The 19,638-nt window shown below is 42.2% G+C and overlaps 1 protein-coding gene and 1 long non-coding RNA gene across 3 annotated transcripts; both read right to left on the bottom strand.

Annotated features, from left to right (window-relative positions):
* Positions 1–716: 716 nt before the first annotated feature.
* CCN3 (cellular communication network factor 3) lies at positions 717–8,568 on the bottom strand. The gene is made up of 5 exons (XM_077847054.1): positions 8,251–8,568; positions 7,935–8,160; positions 6,688–6,939; positions 5,075–5,289; positions 717–2,224 (listed from the first exon to the last, which is right to left on the bottom strand). Exons 1-5 carry the CDS (start codon positions 8,320–8,322, stop codon positions 1,928–1,930), a joined length of 1,062 nt encoding a protein of 353 aa, XP_077703180.1. The 5' UTR covers positions 8,323–8,568; the 3' UTR covers positions 717–1,927.
* A 3,577-nt stretch (positions 8,569–12,145) lies between these two features.
* Positions 12,146–17,977, bottom strand: LOC144282860 (uncharacterized). 2 transcript variants are annotated; one of them, XR_013351273.1, is made up of 3 exons: positions 17,657–17,977; positions 15,939–16,077; positions 12,146–12,599 (listed from the first exon to the last, which is right to left on the bottom strand). It is a non-coding gene; the product is annotated as an uncharacterized LOC144282860 (long non-coding RNA). The 2 variants fall into 2 exon arrangements; XR_013351272.1 differs by lacking the exon at positions 17,657–17,977 and adding an exon at positions 16,480–16,694.
* Positions 17,978–19,638: the final 1,661 nt, after the last annotated feature.

Genomic DNA, 19,638 nt, shown 5'->3' with positions numbered 1-19,638 from the left:
AATACATAGATGTGTCTAGCAGATTGTCCAGAAAAACATATCAGGGCTAGAGATGTTGGCTTCAGTAAACTATCTGATAGTGGAAACTATCTGAGACCTTGGCAATAGAGATCATCTAAATCAAAAAGAATTGCCTTTTAAACCATTTGTTTAAAAATTTTGAAGTTTCCTCCTCTGTGAAATGGAAAGGAGTGCTTACTTCATAGGACAATTGGACAAATTTTGTTTCCCTTCTGATAAGAAATTGGAAGCTCCTCCAAAAATATCTGCTTTGTTTTCAATAGATGCTGTCACTTGGTGTCTGATTTAATTTGTAAATTTGAATTTTATTTATATTTTCTTTTTTATGTGAAAGTATGATTAACATAAAGCATTATATTAGTTTCAGGGGTACAGTGAGACCGTTTTCTATACATTACTCAGTGCTCATCATGAGAAGTGTACTCTTACTCCCTTCTCTCTATTTCACCTACTCCCTACTCACCTCCCTGCTGAAAACCACCAGTTTGCTCTCTGTATTTAAGAGTCTGGTTTCTTTTGTTTGTCTCTTTTTTTGTTTGTTTTGTTTCTTAAATTACACATATGAGTGAAACCATAAGGCATTTGTCTTTCTCTCTCTGACTTATTCCACTTAGCATTATACCCTCTAGATCCATCCATTATTCATATTTTCAACAAGCAACTCATAAGCACATAAGTAATAGCAGAGTCACACATTGATAAAATCATGTTTATTTAGTGATGTCTGACAAATAGAGAAAGTAAAAAGAATATTTAAAAAATGTATAACTTATATATAAATACTTTAAAAGAGAAAAGCTGAACACATGTGGTGACATTAAAAGAATGTATACATTTAAGTTTGCAGCCTTATAGCCTGACACATTAGATACACATATGAATACACATGTATCTTGTTCATGAGTTTGCATAATTAGGGCCCAAGGATAAGTTTTGGGCATGTCTACAATAATTCTGAACTCCCATAAAATTTGTGGTATTTTACCACCACAGTCATGTTGATTTTGTTCTTATTTTCCAAATCTAAGACCAGCACATTTGAAAGTAATCAAAGGTTGTAATCAGGTGCTTTGAGCCCCAGTTTACTCATCAGAAAGATGAAGAAAATCTCTGCTGATGTGTTCTGCTTCTTCTGAATGAAAAAGCATAAGCCCCAACAGCCTCCAGCATATAGAAATGTATGAGGGCTGACAGGCCTGGTCCTCTCTGTATTAGGGGGAGTTTTCTGTTTAGCTTCTTTCTTTGGAAAGGAGTCAACTTGTCTGCAATGGAGCAAGTTTATCACACCAGTCCACTTAGCTAACAAACATTCCATTCCTGTAGATACAGTCTGTTTCCTAGTGTGCAATGAAACAGAAGACTAATAGTCTCTGGATTTCAAACTGAAGAGCTACACATTTCCTCAGATCTTGAACCTGGAAGTTCAGAGTTGAGCCACTCAAAAAGAGAGTTCAACAGAGATCCCTTAAATCAAACTTCACTGTATGGCAAAATATTCTCATGACATGTTCAGTATGATATTGAATTTCACTGTGACATTCATGACAGTGACATTTTCTTGATATTGCACTAGTGTATAACAAAATAAGATGAGTGTAATGTGATAGAATACACAGTAAAACATGTATCTGATTTCTTAAATTTATACAAATTTTCATTTGTAGTCAATACCACAGAAAAGTAAGTCATCCCTAAGTACTATCCTGAGCTTACCTTGATTTCAAGTTTACAGTTAATCATATCTTTCATTTAAAAAAAAAAAGACAGATATAACTGACCTTAAATGACCACAGAAAATACATAGGACTCAGGGGTAAAATAATAATTCTTCTTAATTTTCTTATATTCATTTGATGGTGGGTAGCTATAGTTTGCCTCCATGGGTATGCTTCTCAAGGAATACATGTTACATTTCCCCTCTGCTGGTGTTTGGCTTTAACTCTTGGAGGAAGGCCTCACGGTTATGAGGACAGTTGCTGTGACAGGTGCAGGTCCCAATGACCATCACTGGTTTCTTGATGATCTGACCTGGGGAACACTGGAACTCCACCTGGATGGTTTTGGTGTTGTGGGGAGTGCAGCATCGGCCATCACTACAGACCCCACAGAACCTGGGCTTATAAGTGTGCAGGCTAGTGCAGTTCTTGAACTGCAGGTGGATGGCTTTGAGTGACTTTGTGGTACGAAGACACTTTTTTCCTTTCTGAGAAAGAAGAAAAGGAGAGATCATGGAATGGCTACCACTCCTCCAAGGGTAATTATATTTATATAATATAAATATTATTTATATTATATAAATATAATATATATATTTATATATATATAAAGCTATATTTTTCAAGGCACTGGGACAGGTTTTGGTGTTGTTTTAGCCAATGTATCCTTAGGCATTATAAAGAGAAAGGGAATATACCTGGCAGCATTGCATACCTACTAATGCTTCACATACTTTTCAGACATTAATTCACTTAACATTCTTAGCAATATTTGCTCCTACAAGGATCGATTATTTATGTAAGGAACAACTGTGCAAGTTTCACAGATTAGTAAATGGGAGTCTCAAAGGCCCAAAGTCACCAGAAACACCTAATTATTGAATGTCTGACACAAGCTCATGCCTTCTATTATACCATAACCTCGGGAATGAAAGTGGGATTTAAGATTATTTTCCAATGAATGCATATAAGTAGAGAATTTATTCAATATGCCATTAGTAATAGTTGATGAGGGACCCTCATATTGATAATTCAGCACAGCATTGACTCTGTTTATTTCCCACTTAGATTTCTTTACCCACAGGGATCCCTGGGTGGCTCAGCGGTTTGGGGCCTGCCTTCAGCCAGGGGCGTGATCCTGGAGTCTCAGGATTGAGTCCTGCATCGGACTTCCTGCGTGGAGCCTGCTTCTCCCTCTGCCTGTGTCTCTGCCTCTCCCTCTCTCTCTCTGTGTGTCTCTCATGAATAAATAAATACAATCTTTAAAAAATTAATTAATTAAAAACAAGATTTCTTGACCCACTAATTTGCCATAAGTCTCCTGCTTTTCACTTTCCTAGGCACAGCCCACAGCTGTGGAGTCATGAGCCTTGGGATTCTCTTAAATCAGTGGCTCTCAAACTTTACTATACATCAGAATCCTCTAGAAGGTTTGCTAAAACACAGATTGTTGGGCCTTACACTCAGAGTTTCTGATTCAGTAGGCCTGATTTGGGCCCCAATAATGTGCATTTCTAACAAGTTCTTAGATGACAATGCTGGTTTGGGGAGCCACACTTTGAGAAGCACTGGCTGACATTTAAGCAACTCTTCATGTTAGGAAGCTATGATTATTATGCTAGTATCTCCCTAGATGCCAAATAAATTTTGGAATCTTTATGAAATGTATGTAAGTAACAAATATAATATCTCCCCTTATAAAACTGGGTGCAAGTTACACAAAAGAATGTAAGAATTTTGTCAAAAGAAACAATAGAAAAAGCAAAATTTTAGAGGCATGGCATGAAAAAGCCTTATTTAATAAAGAAGTAAATGTGTTCTTAACAATATTAAGGGCCTCTTGTTTCTTCCTTTTTCATATTTAATGTGTAACCTATATTCTTGCCAATGTCCACAAAAAGGCACAAGGTCAGCAACATCTGCATGTGAGTGTGTGTGTGTGTGTGTATGAGAGAGAGAGAGAGAGAGAGAGAGAGAGAGAGAGAAAGAGAGACTAAGGGAAGTAGAGAGATGGGAACAGAGATATCTAGAGAGAGAAGGAGAGAGAGGGAGAGAGAGAGAGAGAGGCAGAGAGGTGGCTTTGTGGGTGAACCTACATAACTGTACTACATGTATGATATAATTCCCCTAAGAGTGGGGAGGTGCACCTTCTAGCACATAATTTTAGGGATAAGATGTTTCTATGTATTCTTTCAAAATTGGTGGAAGAAACATAATTAGGATGGATCCCCAAAAGTCATATAGCTATATAGCCATACAACTAATATGATTGCTGGAGACGTATTTTAGCAATAAATAGAAACGCTGCCTAATGTTAATAGAGTAATCTCTGCCCAGCCACTTTGTAAATTCATTCTGTTTAATCCTCATGACAACTTTGAGGTAGGTACTGTCAATAGCCTCATTATATGGGAGAAGAAATTGAGGCTTAGAGGCTAAGAAAAGTCATCCAGATCCCACAGCTCGTTCATGTGTAAGCCAGGATTTAGGTTGTCGGGCTCTATCTAGAGTCACACCCTTAAGCATTAGGTGATATTGCCTCAGTGTAGAGATATGTATATTTTTCATCATTAGACACTATTTTGGCCTTGGGTTTGTACAAATTTCCATATAATGGTTCAATTTGGTTGGGTATTGCATTTATCTGATCTAGGGCTCCAGTAACAAGGCCTCTGATGTCATCAGGAACCAATCAGAGCTTCTGATCCGCATGCCTTATAGTCAGTGTTAACACACTGAGTTGATACACTTCCAGCAAAAAGGGAAAGAAATGTGCTATTTTATTTGGCACATATCGACTTATGCTGGCAAATGTACTATTCCCACTAGACTTTTTAAAATACTGAAAATAATTCCCAGACATCCATTCATTTATTTATCAACAATTGTTTATCAAGCACACAATATGGACCAGGTAGGATGTTGGGCACTGAGGGTTGAGCGAGCAAGCCTAAGGGTGAAAAAAAAAAAAATGGGGTCAGAAATGAACTCTCTGAAATCAACTCTGCTTGGTAACTGAGCAGCCAGTTTTTTTCCAGGAATGGAATGGGATTTGCCAGACCATCTCGACTAGGGACACTATTAGAGTTGCTGGCTCCTCCCTCTACCTGTGGACCTGCCGTGAGTTGCTTGGGATAATTCAAAACATGAAAGAGAAAAAAAGAAGGTGAGTCCACTCACTGCAGGAACTTGTCTGCCTTTTCTCTGGGATTCACTCCCAGCTAGAGCTGATGTCTGAGTCAACTAGTGTCACCGTGTCACAATGACTTTCCAGAGCCCAGACGTCCATGAGGCAAAGCTACCTCCTCAAGGATGGGAGGCTGTCTCTAGGCTCCTACCTTATCTGCTGGTTGCTGGTGTTCTTGTTCACAGGGCCGCACCATGCAGAGCCGAGTCTGCTTCACCATTTCACACTGTGGATTTCTGTTGGTGACCCGGGTGGAAAAACCCATGCCACAGCTCTTGGAACATGCGCTCCACTCTGTGGTCTGTTCGATGCAGTTGATGCCGGAGTCAGAGACTGCAACTCCTAGCGTGGCTTCTGTCCTGTAGGCTATGGGGCAGACAAACAAAAGCAGCCACGTTGCATAAAACACGAGGACTGCCAAATGATCCTTTCAACCATCATTGGAAAGAGGGCCTCATTCAATTCTGTACCCACTAAACTCAGGTGCTCCTGCGGCGCCTGGGTTGCTCAGTGGTTGAGTGTCTGCCTTTGACTCAGGACGTGATCCCAGGGTCCTGGGATAGAGTCCTGCCTCAGGCTCCCTGCAGGAAGCCTGCTTCTCCCTCTACCTGTGTCTCTGCCTCTCTCTGTGTGTCTCTCATGAATAAATGAATAAAATCTTTAAAAATAAAAAATAAACAAACTCTGGTGCTCTCAGGGGCCAGAACTGGACCTCGGTATTTATAAACTCTAAAGAGGTGGCACAATGCTGGCACACTGTAGGCCTTCCATAAATTCTTTGTGGAATGGCTGTCCACCTTGTCCTGAAGAAGCTTGGGAGACCCTATCTTTAAGAAGTCCAGCAGTTTGAAGAACGTAGAACAGTATAATAGCATCAACAACCATTCCATAAGCTATAAAACGTGATTTTATACAGAGAAAGGATCATGATGAAATTTTAGTTGGATGAGCAATTAGAACCTACGGACTCAAAAGAGTGAGGAAGGCAATACTTTGCTCAAGGGAGGTGAAACTGGTTGTTTGGATTATTGGGATATAGACACTTGGACTTTGATTACACAAAGTTCTGTCTCAATGTTTAATATGTATGGCTTGGGGCACTTCTGTTCTACATGGCAGTTTTCCTATCTGTAAGGCATAGCTGATAATTTCTGACCTCAGGAAAGCTGTAAAGCTCTGCTTACTGCCAGCATAAATAATCTGGCTGGTTCATGGCTTCTAAAATATTCTCTACTGGCTCTTGAATTTTTTTTTTCAAAAAGCTATTTCCTTTATAAGATAAAACAAAAAGGAAAGCAAAACAAAGATCCTTGGCCCTTTCTACAGCATCAATCGGGAAGGTGGCATTTCTCTGTGACACCTGTAGCATTCTCTAGGGAGGCTGATCTTGAAAGCACATGGGCAATACACAGAATCTGGAAAAGAATGATTTCTTTTTACTTTTACCTCTGTGACGTTAATAAGGGTCAGGTGGGATGGACTAAAATATAAACAGTAGTCCTGCAATAGGACTAAGTCAGTTCCCTTGCTCAAAAGAACCACTGAATGCAGCAGGTTCTCTTTAGGAGAAACTGTGCATACTTCAATAACTTGGCTAGGATTCACACATGTGATGCGTTTGATCTCAGTGGGCAATCTGGAATCCACAACTGAATGGCCAGGAACGGAGGCCAGTTTCTCATCGCAAATCCGACACAGCACACATGCCTTGTGCCTGCATTTAACCTGTGCAGTGATCACTTTCAGGTATCCTGAGTCTCTTACCTGGAAGGGCAAGGCCTCCCAACTCTCCCTTCTCATTTGAGTCACAGATCCACTTTTCGCAGCACTCCCCGGGCACTTCAACTTTTCTTGGAGCTGGGCAATCAGGCTGGGGCAGGAGCAGGTCCTCTCCACAGCGAGGCACACAGCCAATCTGCCCATCTCTGCAGGCGCACTGGTATTTGCAGCTTGGCTGGAAGGTCTCCCCGCTTTGGTAAATGACCCCATCAAACACACAGTTGTCTCCTTCTACCGCTAGAGCATTGGGGAAGCAAGGCAGAGAGGGAAGGGGCAGAGAGCAAAATCAGGGATGGAGTGTGGTGGAGAAGCTACGCAAGCTACATGCAAACCCCAGATCCTCCTTTTTCCCGTTGAAGTGATCTGTTTCTTCTCTATCTCTGGCAGAGAGCGGTCCTCACGGAGGCCTCTGAGAGCAAGAAGAAAGCGTGAAGGCCATCTGCTCCTGCCACTTATTTTACAGATGAGGAGGAGGTGCATGACCAAGAAGTGACACTCCCCAGGTGCCACAGCTGTTGTTCCCAATGATAAAGTCATTTTTCTAGAACCTCTTTCGATCCTCCTACTCCAGCAGCTTAGAATTAAAAAGAAAAAAGTGCACTGCATATTCACCAAGTAGGTCAAATCTGGAAGGGGTGCTTGGCATTCCAGCACAACAATCACCACTAACTTAGAGAAGACAGGGGCGGCCTCCAACTAACGGGGCATCACGTGGAAACATGATCTCCATCCATTACCTTTCACCAGCCTGAATGGGCTGGTTTCCTGCATTTTCTTTTATTCACAGCCCAGACTGGGGTTACACAGTCGTCCCAGGAGAGCAGGGTTGCTTTAGCTCAAATAGGACCATGACAGGTGTGCAAACAAACCTGCTGGGCGGCAGGTGGGGGAACTGTGAGCTTGGGAGTAAGCCCAAGGTTCCATCGCCCCCGCGAGCATCCCCTTGGAAATGTCCAAAGGAAATGATTTCACTGGCCCTAAAGTCGGCTCTGCTCCCCAGCTATCCGGACTCCACTCTCAGGAGGCGAGGGATGAAGGCGTCTCACCTTTGCCGGCCGCTTTCCTCTCCGGGCTCCCAAAGCCACGAGCGCCCCTCACCTCCACCCGCCCAGACCTTGCCCGCGCACAGCACCACCTGCGGCACCCTCGCCGCTGTTACCATTTGCACCTCGCCCTCTGGGAAGGGGGAAGGAGAGGGGCCGAGGGGCAGGCGGCGCGGGGGCCGGGGTTACCCATGCAGATGCCGCCTCCCGCGCTGGGGTCCGCTCTGCGGTCGCAGAAGAGGCCGCGGCTCTCCTCGCAGGGCTGCAGCGGGGAGCAGCTCTCGCCGCGCTGGCGGGCGCACACCAGGCAGCAGGAGCAGTCGTCCAGCACGGCTCGCACCCCGGGGGCGCAGGCCGGCGGCGTCGGGGCGCACCGGGCCGGACACTGGGTGGGACAGCGCTGGGCGGCGGCGACCTGGCGCGGGCGGGACAGGAAGGGGGAAGCTCTCAGCGGCGACCGTGGGAGGCGCGATCGCGCGCTGCCCCGCAGGGCCGAGCCGCTCACCTGTCCCAGGACCTGGAGCAGCAGGAAGGCCAGGCCAAAGCACCGCCTGGGCACCCCGCGCACGCTCTGCATGGTCAGGCTTTGCCCTCGCGCTTGCAGCGAACAAGCCCCCTGCAGGTCGGGCGCGCGCCTCTGGTCCCCGGCGGCCCCCGCGGAGCTCTTATAGCGCGCTCGCCGGACGCGCTCCAGCCGGTTGGCTGCGGGGCAGGCGGGGGCGGGGGGCGCGCTGGGTGGGGAATGGAACGAACCCCGGGGTTGCCATGGCAATTGGCCGTGGGTGCCGCTCTCCTTAGGGCGCGGCCCGGGGCCTGCGTGCGCCTGTGTGTGGCGACTGGCTCTTCCCGGAGCGCCGGGAGGGGCAGGGTGGAGTCGCGCGGCGGGGACCCAGGGGCGCCCGAGCGCGTGGGAAGGAAACGCCCGTTTGCTCCTGGAAGCCGCTTCGCCTTCCCCCGGGACCGGACCCCGGGGCGCCCCACCCGCTGCGCGCGGGGCTGCGGGCGCGGGGCTGTCCTCGGGGGGCGCCTGCAGGTTGGGGCCATCTGCGGGGGCCTGGCGAGAGGCCCGGGGGCTTAGTCAGAAGGGAAGCACGTGCAAGTTTGTCACCGTTTAGGGCACTCTTTGGATGTGTGTGTGTGTGTGGGGGGGGGCTAGGGGGGAGGGGAGCAGAGAGAAGAAGGAACGTGGAGGGGAAAAGCAAGAAAAGAGCAGGCAAAAGCAAAAAGCAAAGCGTCCCAGCGCCACGATGGGGGATGCCGTTGGCCAAATGGCAACGTTGCTTTGATTCTAATCACTCCAACTCCCTACTGGTTCTTAAAACAAACAAACTAAACAAAAACCGAAGCGATTCCTTGGGCTTGGAAGAAATAAAGTGAAAACATTATACAATGAAAATGTAAGAGCCTGAGTTAAATATGAGCTTTCTTCCTGATAGAAAAAAAAAAAAAGTCTTGAAACACCTGTTGTACCATGTCTAACGTCACGCAGCACATGTCAGAATCCAAGAGCCTCTGAGAGTTGGTGAGGCAGGTTCAGCTCAGCCACTGTCCAAAGGTCAGTGAGTTAGGTAAGAAGCGGGGAGGTATTTGCTTTCCTTGGCTGACCCCTTCCAGCAAATCTCTCTCTCAGGTGGCATCCGTGTTTTAAAAATTGCAGTGAAGCGCTTGTCATCTCTCATGAGAATGAGAGCAGTTTTGCTGCTCCAAAGGTGATATTGCTTGAGGGATTAAAAGAAAATTTCTCCCCTACTTCAACTTTGCTGCTGCCTCTGGGGTAACTAGGCCCAGCTCCTCCGAGGATAGCCACGTTGGAAAGACACTTTATAAGAAAAATTATACAGTCTTGTGATGTAACGCTAGACTTGAAAAAGAAACAAATTCTCTCTACATCATCCGTCTCTGACACGAAGGAAAGCAAAGACAGCTTGCGTAAGGGGCCAGGCCTGCCCTTGCAATGCCTGTTCCCCATGGTGAAGTCATCCCCAGCCCCTTCAGGAGAGTTCTCTGAGCAACTTGAGAGTGCTATTAGGTAGTTCCAAGCCTGCAATCATTCTGCTTCCTTTGAGGTAAACCAGACTCAGCAGGACTCCAAGCTTGACAAGAAATTGAACAGTTAATCTGTGCCATGCGTAGGACACTCACGTATCCTTCAAGTTGACAAGCTCCATGGATCATCTGGCCTAGTGCATCTGGCCCACTCAGGTGCACATCAGAATCAACCAAGGTGTATTTTTTTTTTTAAGTGCAGATTCTTAGACTCACTCTTGACCTACTGAGTTGGATTCTCTGGTGAGGGCTCTTGGTAGACAGCTTTTCACTGTATTTTGGAAAGGGAGCTGACTTTGGGAAACCTATAGATATGGAACAACTAGAAGCATAGCTAATGGGGAAGCAAGAATATTGGCCGGGTTTTCAAAGTATGGATAGCCAGAATAAGGAGAAATCGGCAGCATTGAGGCTCAGCTGACTCTTCTTGGAAAGGGGGAAGATGAGAGGAAAAATGTGAATTCAAGATAAGGATGAAAATGTCAGGAAGTCACGGCTAATGTGAGCCTCTTGGTTGCAACCCATAGAAACCAAACTGGAACTAGCTTCAGCAAGACGACTTCCGGAGGGAAGCTGCGGTATTTCACATATAACTGCTGGGAAAGGTGCTACTAGGCCTCAGAGGCCACTAGGATCAGGGCCTTGGAGCTATCAAGACTCCATCTCTCCATCTGTTCTCACTGCTCTTCTGGGTGTCAGCTTTACTCTGTCCCACCACAGACCAGCTTCTCCATATAAGGGAAGTATCAACCTAAAAGTCTCCCTAGCCTCTTACATTGCAACCTTATCACTGCAGAAGGAATGTCCCTCTCTCTTGGCTCAGTTTGGAAAGTTCCAGGAGAGGAGTTGGATGAGCTCACCCTGGGTTAATTGAAGGAGACAAGAAAGATGAGGAATGGGGATTAGCTAACACCACACAGTTGGAATGGGGTGAAGAATAGTTCCCTAGGAAAGAAGGGATTATTCTTTGAGAAGAAAACAAGCATGACAGGCAAAACAGTACATATCCACTCTACCATCTGCTATAAATGCTCCTGGATAAGGAGCTCCATACTAAAACAATTGGAAATTGAAAATGAATTCATCTGATAAGTATCAGGTCATGCTTTGCTGCCTCCAGGACATCTGTCAAGTCCTCCATGCTGGGATAGATTTTGTCCTCTCTGTTGGCCTGGCACCTGTGCTTTTCGTTCCATCTCTGAACTCATTGAGTAACAGTGACGTTACTGTTTCTGTGCTTGTCTCCATCTCTTACCCAGGAGCCCTTGAGAACAGGGGGTACTTCATAGTTTCCATAACACTCCCAGGAATGGGCAAGCAGCCAGTTGTTCTTGGACCTTTTGAGATCCTGCCAACCCTGCTTTAAGCTTTGTCCCTTGTTACTGCTATGCTAAGTTTAGGTAAGAAAGAACTGGGGGTGTTATTCCTTAGCAACTATCTGCCATCATTACTGCTTCTGACATACACTTTCTCTCAGTTTTTCTTGGCACTATGAGTCTAAAGGATGGCATACAGGCTGGTGACTTCCTCCTGTCTGAAATAAATCCTGTGTCAATGGACATCTCTTAGGAAGTCAGGGGACATTATTACCTTATAAGCACTTCATGGGTTGCTCGTCTTGGCTACCAACCAAGAGGGCAGCTCCACTTGGTTATGAGGGGCAAGTATATTGGTGGATTCACTTCTCCATTCCATTCCATTCCATTCCATTCCATTCCATTCCATTCCATTCCATTCCATTCCATTTCTCTCCTCCTTTTCCTTCACCCCAGACATGACACTGGAGACTCCTTGTTCCTTCTCTATTTCAGATAGGCTGTTAATTGATTTTTACATTTGCGTTTTCAAGATTTTGTTTATTTTGAGGGAGCGAGAGAGTGAGAAAGAGCAGAAAGAGTGCAGTGGGAGAGAGGGAAGCTCAAGGAGTCTCCATGCTGAGTGTGGAGCCCCATGTCAGGCTCGATCTCCCAACCCTGAGATCATAACCTGAGTCAAAATCAAGAGTTGGACACTTAACCAACTGAGTCACCCAGGTGCCCCAATTTATATTCTTATTACTTGTCAGTACTCCTACCCAGAATACATATAGAGAACTCCTTACAACTTTATGAAGGTAAAATTTTATATAAGTTTCCACGTTGGGATGCCTGGGTGGCTCAGCGGTTGAACATCTGCCTTTGGCTCAGGGTGTGATCCTGGAGTCCTGGGATCAAGTCCCGCATCGGGCTCCCTGCATGGGGCCTGCTTCTCCCTCTGCCTGTGTCTCTGCCTCTTTCTCTCTGTGTCTTTCATGAATAAATAAATAATCTTTGAAAAACAAAGTTTCCATTGTTGTTTTATTTTTTTTAGTTTAAAAAAAGATTTTAAAAATATATTGGCACTAGTTTCTGTAGCAAGCGAGAGAAATATAAAGCACAGAACCCCATATTAAAAATGAAACAAAGAAAAGGCAGTGACCATGATGCTATCACCTCCAGGACAACTGTCTCCCTCTTCTCTCCTCAGTGATCACATTCTCCATAAACCCGTAGACACTGATTGTATCTTCATTCAGTCATTATTTAGCGAAGCCACACGTACTCTGGGAATGTGCCCCATATATCAACCTCACAGCTCTTGAATGATTTAGTTTCTTTTTTTCTGAATTTTCTTCATAGGTCCCTTTCCTGGGGCCCCAGGGACTTGGTGGAACACAAGATAATTCCCATTATATGTTAGGCTGGCCAGCTTTACAAGGTGTAGGCTTCTATGGTTAATTTTCATTACATCCTCTTGTTTCTCTGACAGATCTCTCGAGTTCTTGTTTTCCTGGAAATGATGAGGGACAGAGAAAAAGCAGTGACAGGAAATGAAATATTAAATATATAATGTTTGGGGTTATCCTCTTTGGAAACATCTTCCTATTGCCCACATTTAAAAAATTTATTTTGTAGTGCATTTCTTACACAAAAGAAAAATCCAGAAGATTAAGTAAAAAAGAAATTCAAGCTAGAAATTGGCTAGAAATGTGAAAAGTTAATTTCTTCCACTACTAAATGACCTCCTAATAGGAAAATGGGCTCTTTGAAGCTGAAATTTTTTAAAAAGTGTTTGAGCCAGGGGGCACCTGGGTGGTCCAGTCAGTTAGGCATCCAACTCTTAGTGTCAGCTCGGGTCTTGATCTCAGGGTTGTCAGTTCAAGGCCTGCGTTGGGCTCCATGCTGGATGTGGAGCCTACTTAAAAAAATAAAATAAAAAAGGTTTTGAACTGGAATGGAGTTTGTCAAGTTTATGTACATGTCACACTCCCAGCCTCCAGGCACCAACATTACCCCACCTGCACTAAGGAAAGTGGCTATGAGCAAGTCTTTCTATGTGATTTCTTTATGGCTTATAACCGCCAGGTAAAGTATAACCAGTTCTGCGCCATGAACCAGAATCCTCTAGAGCAGAAATTTGTGTCAGAGACAAAGGCACATGCCTGTGGACTGGACATAAGGTTGGCCAATAACCTCTCAGGAGTGCTCCACATTGGATGACAATGGACTCAACTCATAAATGCTGGTGGCCAAGTGAGCACAGAGAAGGGAAATAATATCACTTAAATATAGGCAAAGTCCTGAATAACTTTAAATGATTGTTCCTGGAGAAAGAAAATATTCTTTTTTTGGGCAAGTCCCTATTCCCAAATGATATCTCAGAGCCCAAAAAAGCTTGTACAGCCTCTCCTACCCAATTTATGAATTCTCAGAAAAAAATAAGGTAGACTTTTAGGAGATGTGGGGCCACAGAACTGTGTTATGCTTGACAATGTGAATGTTCATATGTCTAATTCATTAAGTGATAATAATTTATACTTCATGGCATGAATAAAAAATGAATAAGATGTTTTATGTTTTCAAGGATTTTATAACCTAGGAGGAAAATGAAGTAAAAAAAATAAAAACTGTCACCTAAGGCAGAATGTGATCATTTCTGTCCATGAATATAGGCAAAGTAACATGGGAGCATAAAGGGAAATGAATTTAATTGCTGTGAGAACATGGAGTAATGGAGGTTGGGGAACGAGTGTTGGGAAAACTAATCATTCCATGTTCATTGTTTGTCTTTTCGCTAAGCCACATTGCCCTGAAGACTAACATTGAGTTGGATAGTGCATGGGTGGGAATTTGAAAGCTGGAAGTGTGGTGAGTTGAACAGAGAGACCATGGAAGAAAAGTACAAGAAAAATTCAGAACTTGTTCAGGAAATGAAGAGTGGATTAATTTATCTGGAACAGAGCAAGGTAATGGGAAATAAGGTTGGAAAAGTAGACCACAGCCACCAACCCTTGGAAGAATATAAATGCCAAGCCGTAGAGTTTAGGGTTGTTCTTTTTTTTTTTTTTTTTTTTTTTTTTTAAGTCTATCTATCTATCTTCTATCTATTAGCAAGGAGCTGCATAATCAGGGCCTATTTGGAATGTTTTCTTCAAAAATTTATGCTTAATTACAGAAGTAGGTGACTGGGCATAAGTAATGCAGTTATAGTGTTTTTGCAACAGTGCAGGGAGAGATAACGAGGATTGGAACTAGCAGACTGGCCCTGGGCATGGAAAGGCAAGGTTGGAGATAAAAGATGATTTGCTTTCCATGAAGCTCTGGGTGAGTGTGGATGGCTGGGGTAGTGATTATATAAGTATGATTCCAGGTTTGACCCTAGATGACTAAGTAGCTGAGATAGCATTTTGGTGGAAGCCAAATAGCTTCTGTAATAAAATATCTCTCCATCTGACTACCAGGGCTCGAATTCTTAGATCTTAGATGATTTACCGGGCTAGTCTGTGCCTCAGTTTCTTTTTCTGTTTGTAAGATAGAAATGATAATAATTATTTTTTCTTCCTAGGATTGTTGATAGTATAAGTAAGGTGAGAGATAGAAAGCCCTGCAGCCCTTCTCAATGGGGTTCTGTGAAAGAATTAAGCTCTAATACCATGAGGCTTCCCTTTCAATGAATTAACTTCTTTCCTGCATGTTGAATAGTGTTAGCAGGTAACACACACTATGGGGAACCACACAGGGCATCTTAGAAAGATATTATGCCTGGGTTAGGTGATCTTGAGGATAATTCAAGGAACTCGAGTTTTGTTCTGGACTGGCTGCTGATGGGAAGTAGAAGCAAGTTCATGATTGGTCGTCTTAATAATCTTTATTGCAAAGGCAGGATGAACAAAGCACTGATAGAATTATTTTGGAGGAAGAAATGACAGTGGCTCAGGTTAGCTGGGTCAGGGGAAGCTTGGCCATTTTTGGAGTCTCATAGTGTCTTTAATTTCTGTCACATATGATATAGAGTGGTCTTCTCTTTTAAAAAAATATTTTATTTATTTATTCATGAGAGACACAGAAAGAGACAGAGAGAGAGAGAGGCAGAGACACAGGAGGGAGAAGCAGGCTCCATGCAGGGAGCCCGACGTGGGACTCAATCTGGGATTCCAGGATCACGTCCTGAGCCAAAGTCAGACGCTTAAACGCTGAGTGACCCAGGCATCCCTAGAGTGGTTTTTTCATGGAAAGTCCTCATCAAATGTTCATAATTCACAGCAGAGGAAACTCACAACCTAGTTGGTAGCAATAGTTATAAATAGTCCGGGCTTCTCTCCCTCTCTCTCTGTCTCTCTCTCTCTTTCTTACTGCTTCTTGTGAATAGCTTTGACTTTTCTCTGAGATGAGTAGAAGTAGAATTATCAAAGCAAAGGTTTGTATAATTTATGGTTTTGGATACAAATTTCCAATTCACTTTCTAGAAGTGTTATCAGTGTACTCTTCTGCTAGCAGTATATGATAGTGGGAAAGATGTTGGACAGTTTCCAGAAAGCCAATCCCTTGAGTGGTTGGGGTAATTTGTTAGAATGACCCAAACCTTTGGGGCATCTGGATGGCTCAGTCGGTTAAGTGTCTGACTCTTAATTCTGGCTCAGGAAATGATCTCAGGGTTGTGAGATCAAGCTTCCTGATGGGCTCTCTGATCAGAATGGAATCTGCTTAAGGTTCTCTTTCCCTCTGCCTCTGCCTCTCCCTGCTGGTTGTGTGCACTCTCTTTTTCTCTCTCTCTCAAAATAAATAAATAAATAAATAAACAAATAAATAAATAAATAAATAAATAAAATCTTAAAAAAAATTTACCCACATTTAGTGCTTTTAGTGGTTCTTCCTATCTGGTTCTCTTTCATTAGGTTTTACTGCTGAATTTGCTGGTCGCATAAGAAGGAGTCATTCCTTCCCACTATTCTTCCCTTCTTCCTTCTGTTGAAGGACTCTGCTTTTTCCTGTTGATTGAAATCAATAATACCAGTCAACACTGGGAACCACTTTTTTCTTGTTACCTAATCCTGGCCATTTTGCTGTCCTTATGTCCCTAGTCAGGAATTGCTATAGCTCATTCCTTCAAGTCATGTTTCCTTCAGGTTAAATGGACAACAAGATGTCACTAATCAAAATTCTCTTTTCCATTGTCTTTCTGGACTTTCCAGTGTCATGCTAAACACTGCTAGTCTTCTTTCAGAAGAATCTCCTCTTGCTGGTGCTAGCTTATGTGTGCTAGGTCACTTGTAAATCAACTAGAACAATGGCTCTCAAGTATTTCTCACCATGACACTCAATAAGAAATATTGAAAATTTATATCATCATGAATAAAAATGTATAAATGCATGTTCACATATATACATACCAGTTTATATAAATCATTTCATACCCGTAGCTGTAATTAGAACAAAAATATCACAAAACAAATATGTCTTTACTACATGGCCCATGTTTGAATATTTGTTATTCTAGTCTCTTCTATTTAAAGAAAAAGCATGTTATGATAGTCTAAATTCATATTTTAACTTCTTAATGATAGAAGAGTGTCTCCTTGGTTAGAGAAGGTGAAGAGTAACATAATAAATCTGTTCCTGGGACGCCTGGGTGGCTCAGCAGTTGAGCGTCTGCCTTCAGCTCAGGGTGTGATCCCAGAGTTCCAGAATCAAGTCCCACATCAGGCTCCCTGAATGGAGCCTGCTTCTCCCTCTGCCTATGTCTCTGCCTCGCTCTCTGTGTTTCTCATGAATAAATAAATAATATCTTAAAAAAATAAATCTGTTCCTGCATTTCTATTTTCTCCATCTTAGAATTTCTTCCTTTTTCTTGGACCAAGAAATTTCAGTTTGATTGATACAGCTCAGCCTTGATTCCAGTATTCATTACTCATCCCCAGCTACCTAAGCTAGAATATGGAATTCAGAATCTCTGGTAAATTCAATCATAACTGTAAATTCAGTGTGCTCTAGAATGATGCTTCCTTCCTCCTTTATTGGATATTATCAGCATCCATTTTCATGAATACAATCCCATATTTTGCCCAAAGCTTGGAGATTATTTTATTCTTTTTTGGCACTTAAATGTTTTAACTTTAATTTAGTATATGTAGCATTATTAAATTACAAATGTGTGTATATATATATATATATCAGATGATAGTCAAAACTTTAATTCTCTGTATCAAGGGGCAGTTTACTTCAGTGATAATATTTAAAATATATGACTATGACATAAAATAATGGATTCATTCTCAAATGGAAGGGAAATGCCATTTTAAATGCTATTCCACATTATTACTCCAGTAGACAATGACAAGTGTAATTATCAAGAGATTGTGTTTACCTTGAAAATTTCCATCTTGCATGCCACCAGAAGAAGAGTTAAATGTATACTAGTCTTCTTCCTACCCATTGCAAGAATATCCTGAGAAGAACGCTTACAGATTTTTTTTCAATGTCGTGATTTTAACTACTGTAAACCATAGCATGCTTTGTTTGAAATTGGTCACCCATTTGGCAAGTATTTTATTAACTGCAAATCTATACCTCCTTCTGGATTCTGAGGAGTGGGAAGTTAGGGCCAAAGGAGAACTGGACCACGTTGGCAAGGTTAGAGTTTCAGGGAAAGAGGAGGCCTACCTTTAAGGAAGAGAGAAAACATCTTTATTAGACAAGGAAGGAGGAGTTCCTTCAGTTGTTAAGCTATTCTTAGAGGGAGCTGTAGCCTCTAAGCTCACAGGTCTTCCCATTTCAATTCCACTTATCAGCATCCAGCATTTTCCTTATCTTTAGGATACTGCCAAGGCTTTGACATTGACTCCATTGACATTTCTCCACTGTGAAAAAATTGGGTTTGTCTTTGTTTATTTCAGTCTTGCAACTAAAAGAGAAGATATTCTTTTAGCTTTGACTATAGGTTGCCCCTTCATCCTCTGCTCTCCTGTCAGTACCACACAAAATGGGAATTTTTTCCTAAACTGGATAGCAAGTTCAGTATTAGAATAGCTAAATACCAATTGTCCATATACTATGAATAATTTTCTAGCCTGTCCTGTACCTTTAAATTTAAATTTCATGATTTTTGATGTACAGAGTTTTATAAATTTAAGTCAACAAATTCATAGATATTCCCTTTGTGATTCATTCAAGTAGTTATTATTTTTTTTAATTTCCATCTTTCAACTGAAAATCTTACGGTTTTTTAAAGTTAATTTTTATGAAAATTTTGCTTAGTCTAAAAATGTTGGTCAGTACCATATAATTGTAAAGAACAGTAGTCTTCCGCCCTATCCATATATTAATATTCATTCTTAATAGTCAAACATTCAAAAATCTCTTGGCTGTATTTATCTTTAATATTTGTCAGATTTTATAACATGTGTCTTCCCATATTATACCTCCATATTAGCTTATACTACTTTTTTTTTTTTTTTTGCTTTTTCAAATTTTCATATTACCCACTAACTTTCTTCTTCTTTTTTGCTTTCTTTTTTGGAAGATGAGGATTTAGCTTTCTTACATCACAACCACATCATATTCTGATTTTTCCTTCTTCCCCTTAGATTCACTCTTTCTTCATTTTTCCAGTTGTCAAAATTTCTTTAATAATTTTTTTAAAAACCTGCTGTTTTAAAAAATATTTTTTATTTTTTAAAAAAAATACTGTTTACTTTATCTGACTATTGTAATGAGTCACAGATGACAATGTACTATAGTTATGTTTCCTAGTTGTACTAAGACCTCCTTATATTTGGGAACTCCTTTCACTACATTGCTGTGCTGAATCTTCCATTTTTTCAATCCCAGGTATCGCCTTACACTTTATATAATAACTTATATTTAGGTATAGTTGTATAAAATGTTAAGCAGTGGAATGAAATGATCTACAAATACAGTAATCCCTTTGTCTGTAGGAGATATGTTTCCAGACCCCCAGTGGATTCCTGAAACTGCTAACAGTTCTGAACCCTATATATACTGTGTTTTTCCTATACATACACACCTATGATGAAATTTAGCCTATAAATTAGGCATAGTAATAGATTAACAACAACTAATAATAGAATAGAACAATTGTAACAATATGCTATAAAAAAAAGTTATGTTGGGATTCCTGGGTGGCTCAGCAGTTGGGCATCAGCGTTTGGCTCAGGGTATGATCCTGGGGTCTGAGATGGAGTTGTGCATCAGGCTCCTTGTGGGGAGCCTGCTTCTCACTCTGCCTGTGTCTCTGCCTCTCTCTGTGTGTCTCTCATAAATAAAAAAATAAATATATATTTTAAAGTTATGTAAATGTGGTTTATCTCTCACTCTCAAAATATGTTACTGTACTGCACTCACCCTTCTTATGATGATGATATGGGCTGATAAAAATGCCTGTGTAATGAGATGAAGTGAGATGAATGATGTAAGCATTGTGACATAGAATTAGGCTACAATTGACTTTCTGATCCTACATCAGAAGGAGAGTCATCTGCTTCATGGCACTTGACCATGGGTATCCTAAGCCATGGAAAGTGAAACTGCAG

Source organism: Canis aureus, chromosome 14 (genome assembly GCF_053574225.1).
Source record: "Canis aureus isolate CA01 chromosome 14, VMU_Caureus_v.1.0, whole genome shotgun sequence".
NCBI classification, from domain to species: Eukaryota; Metazoa; Chordata; class Mammalia; order Carnivora; family Canidae; genus Canis; species Canis aureus.
The sequence above is the reverse complement of the archived record's forward strand: the minus strand, read 5'-3'. Positions and strand labels throughout refer to the sequence as shown.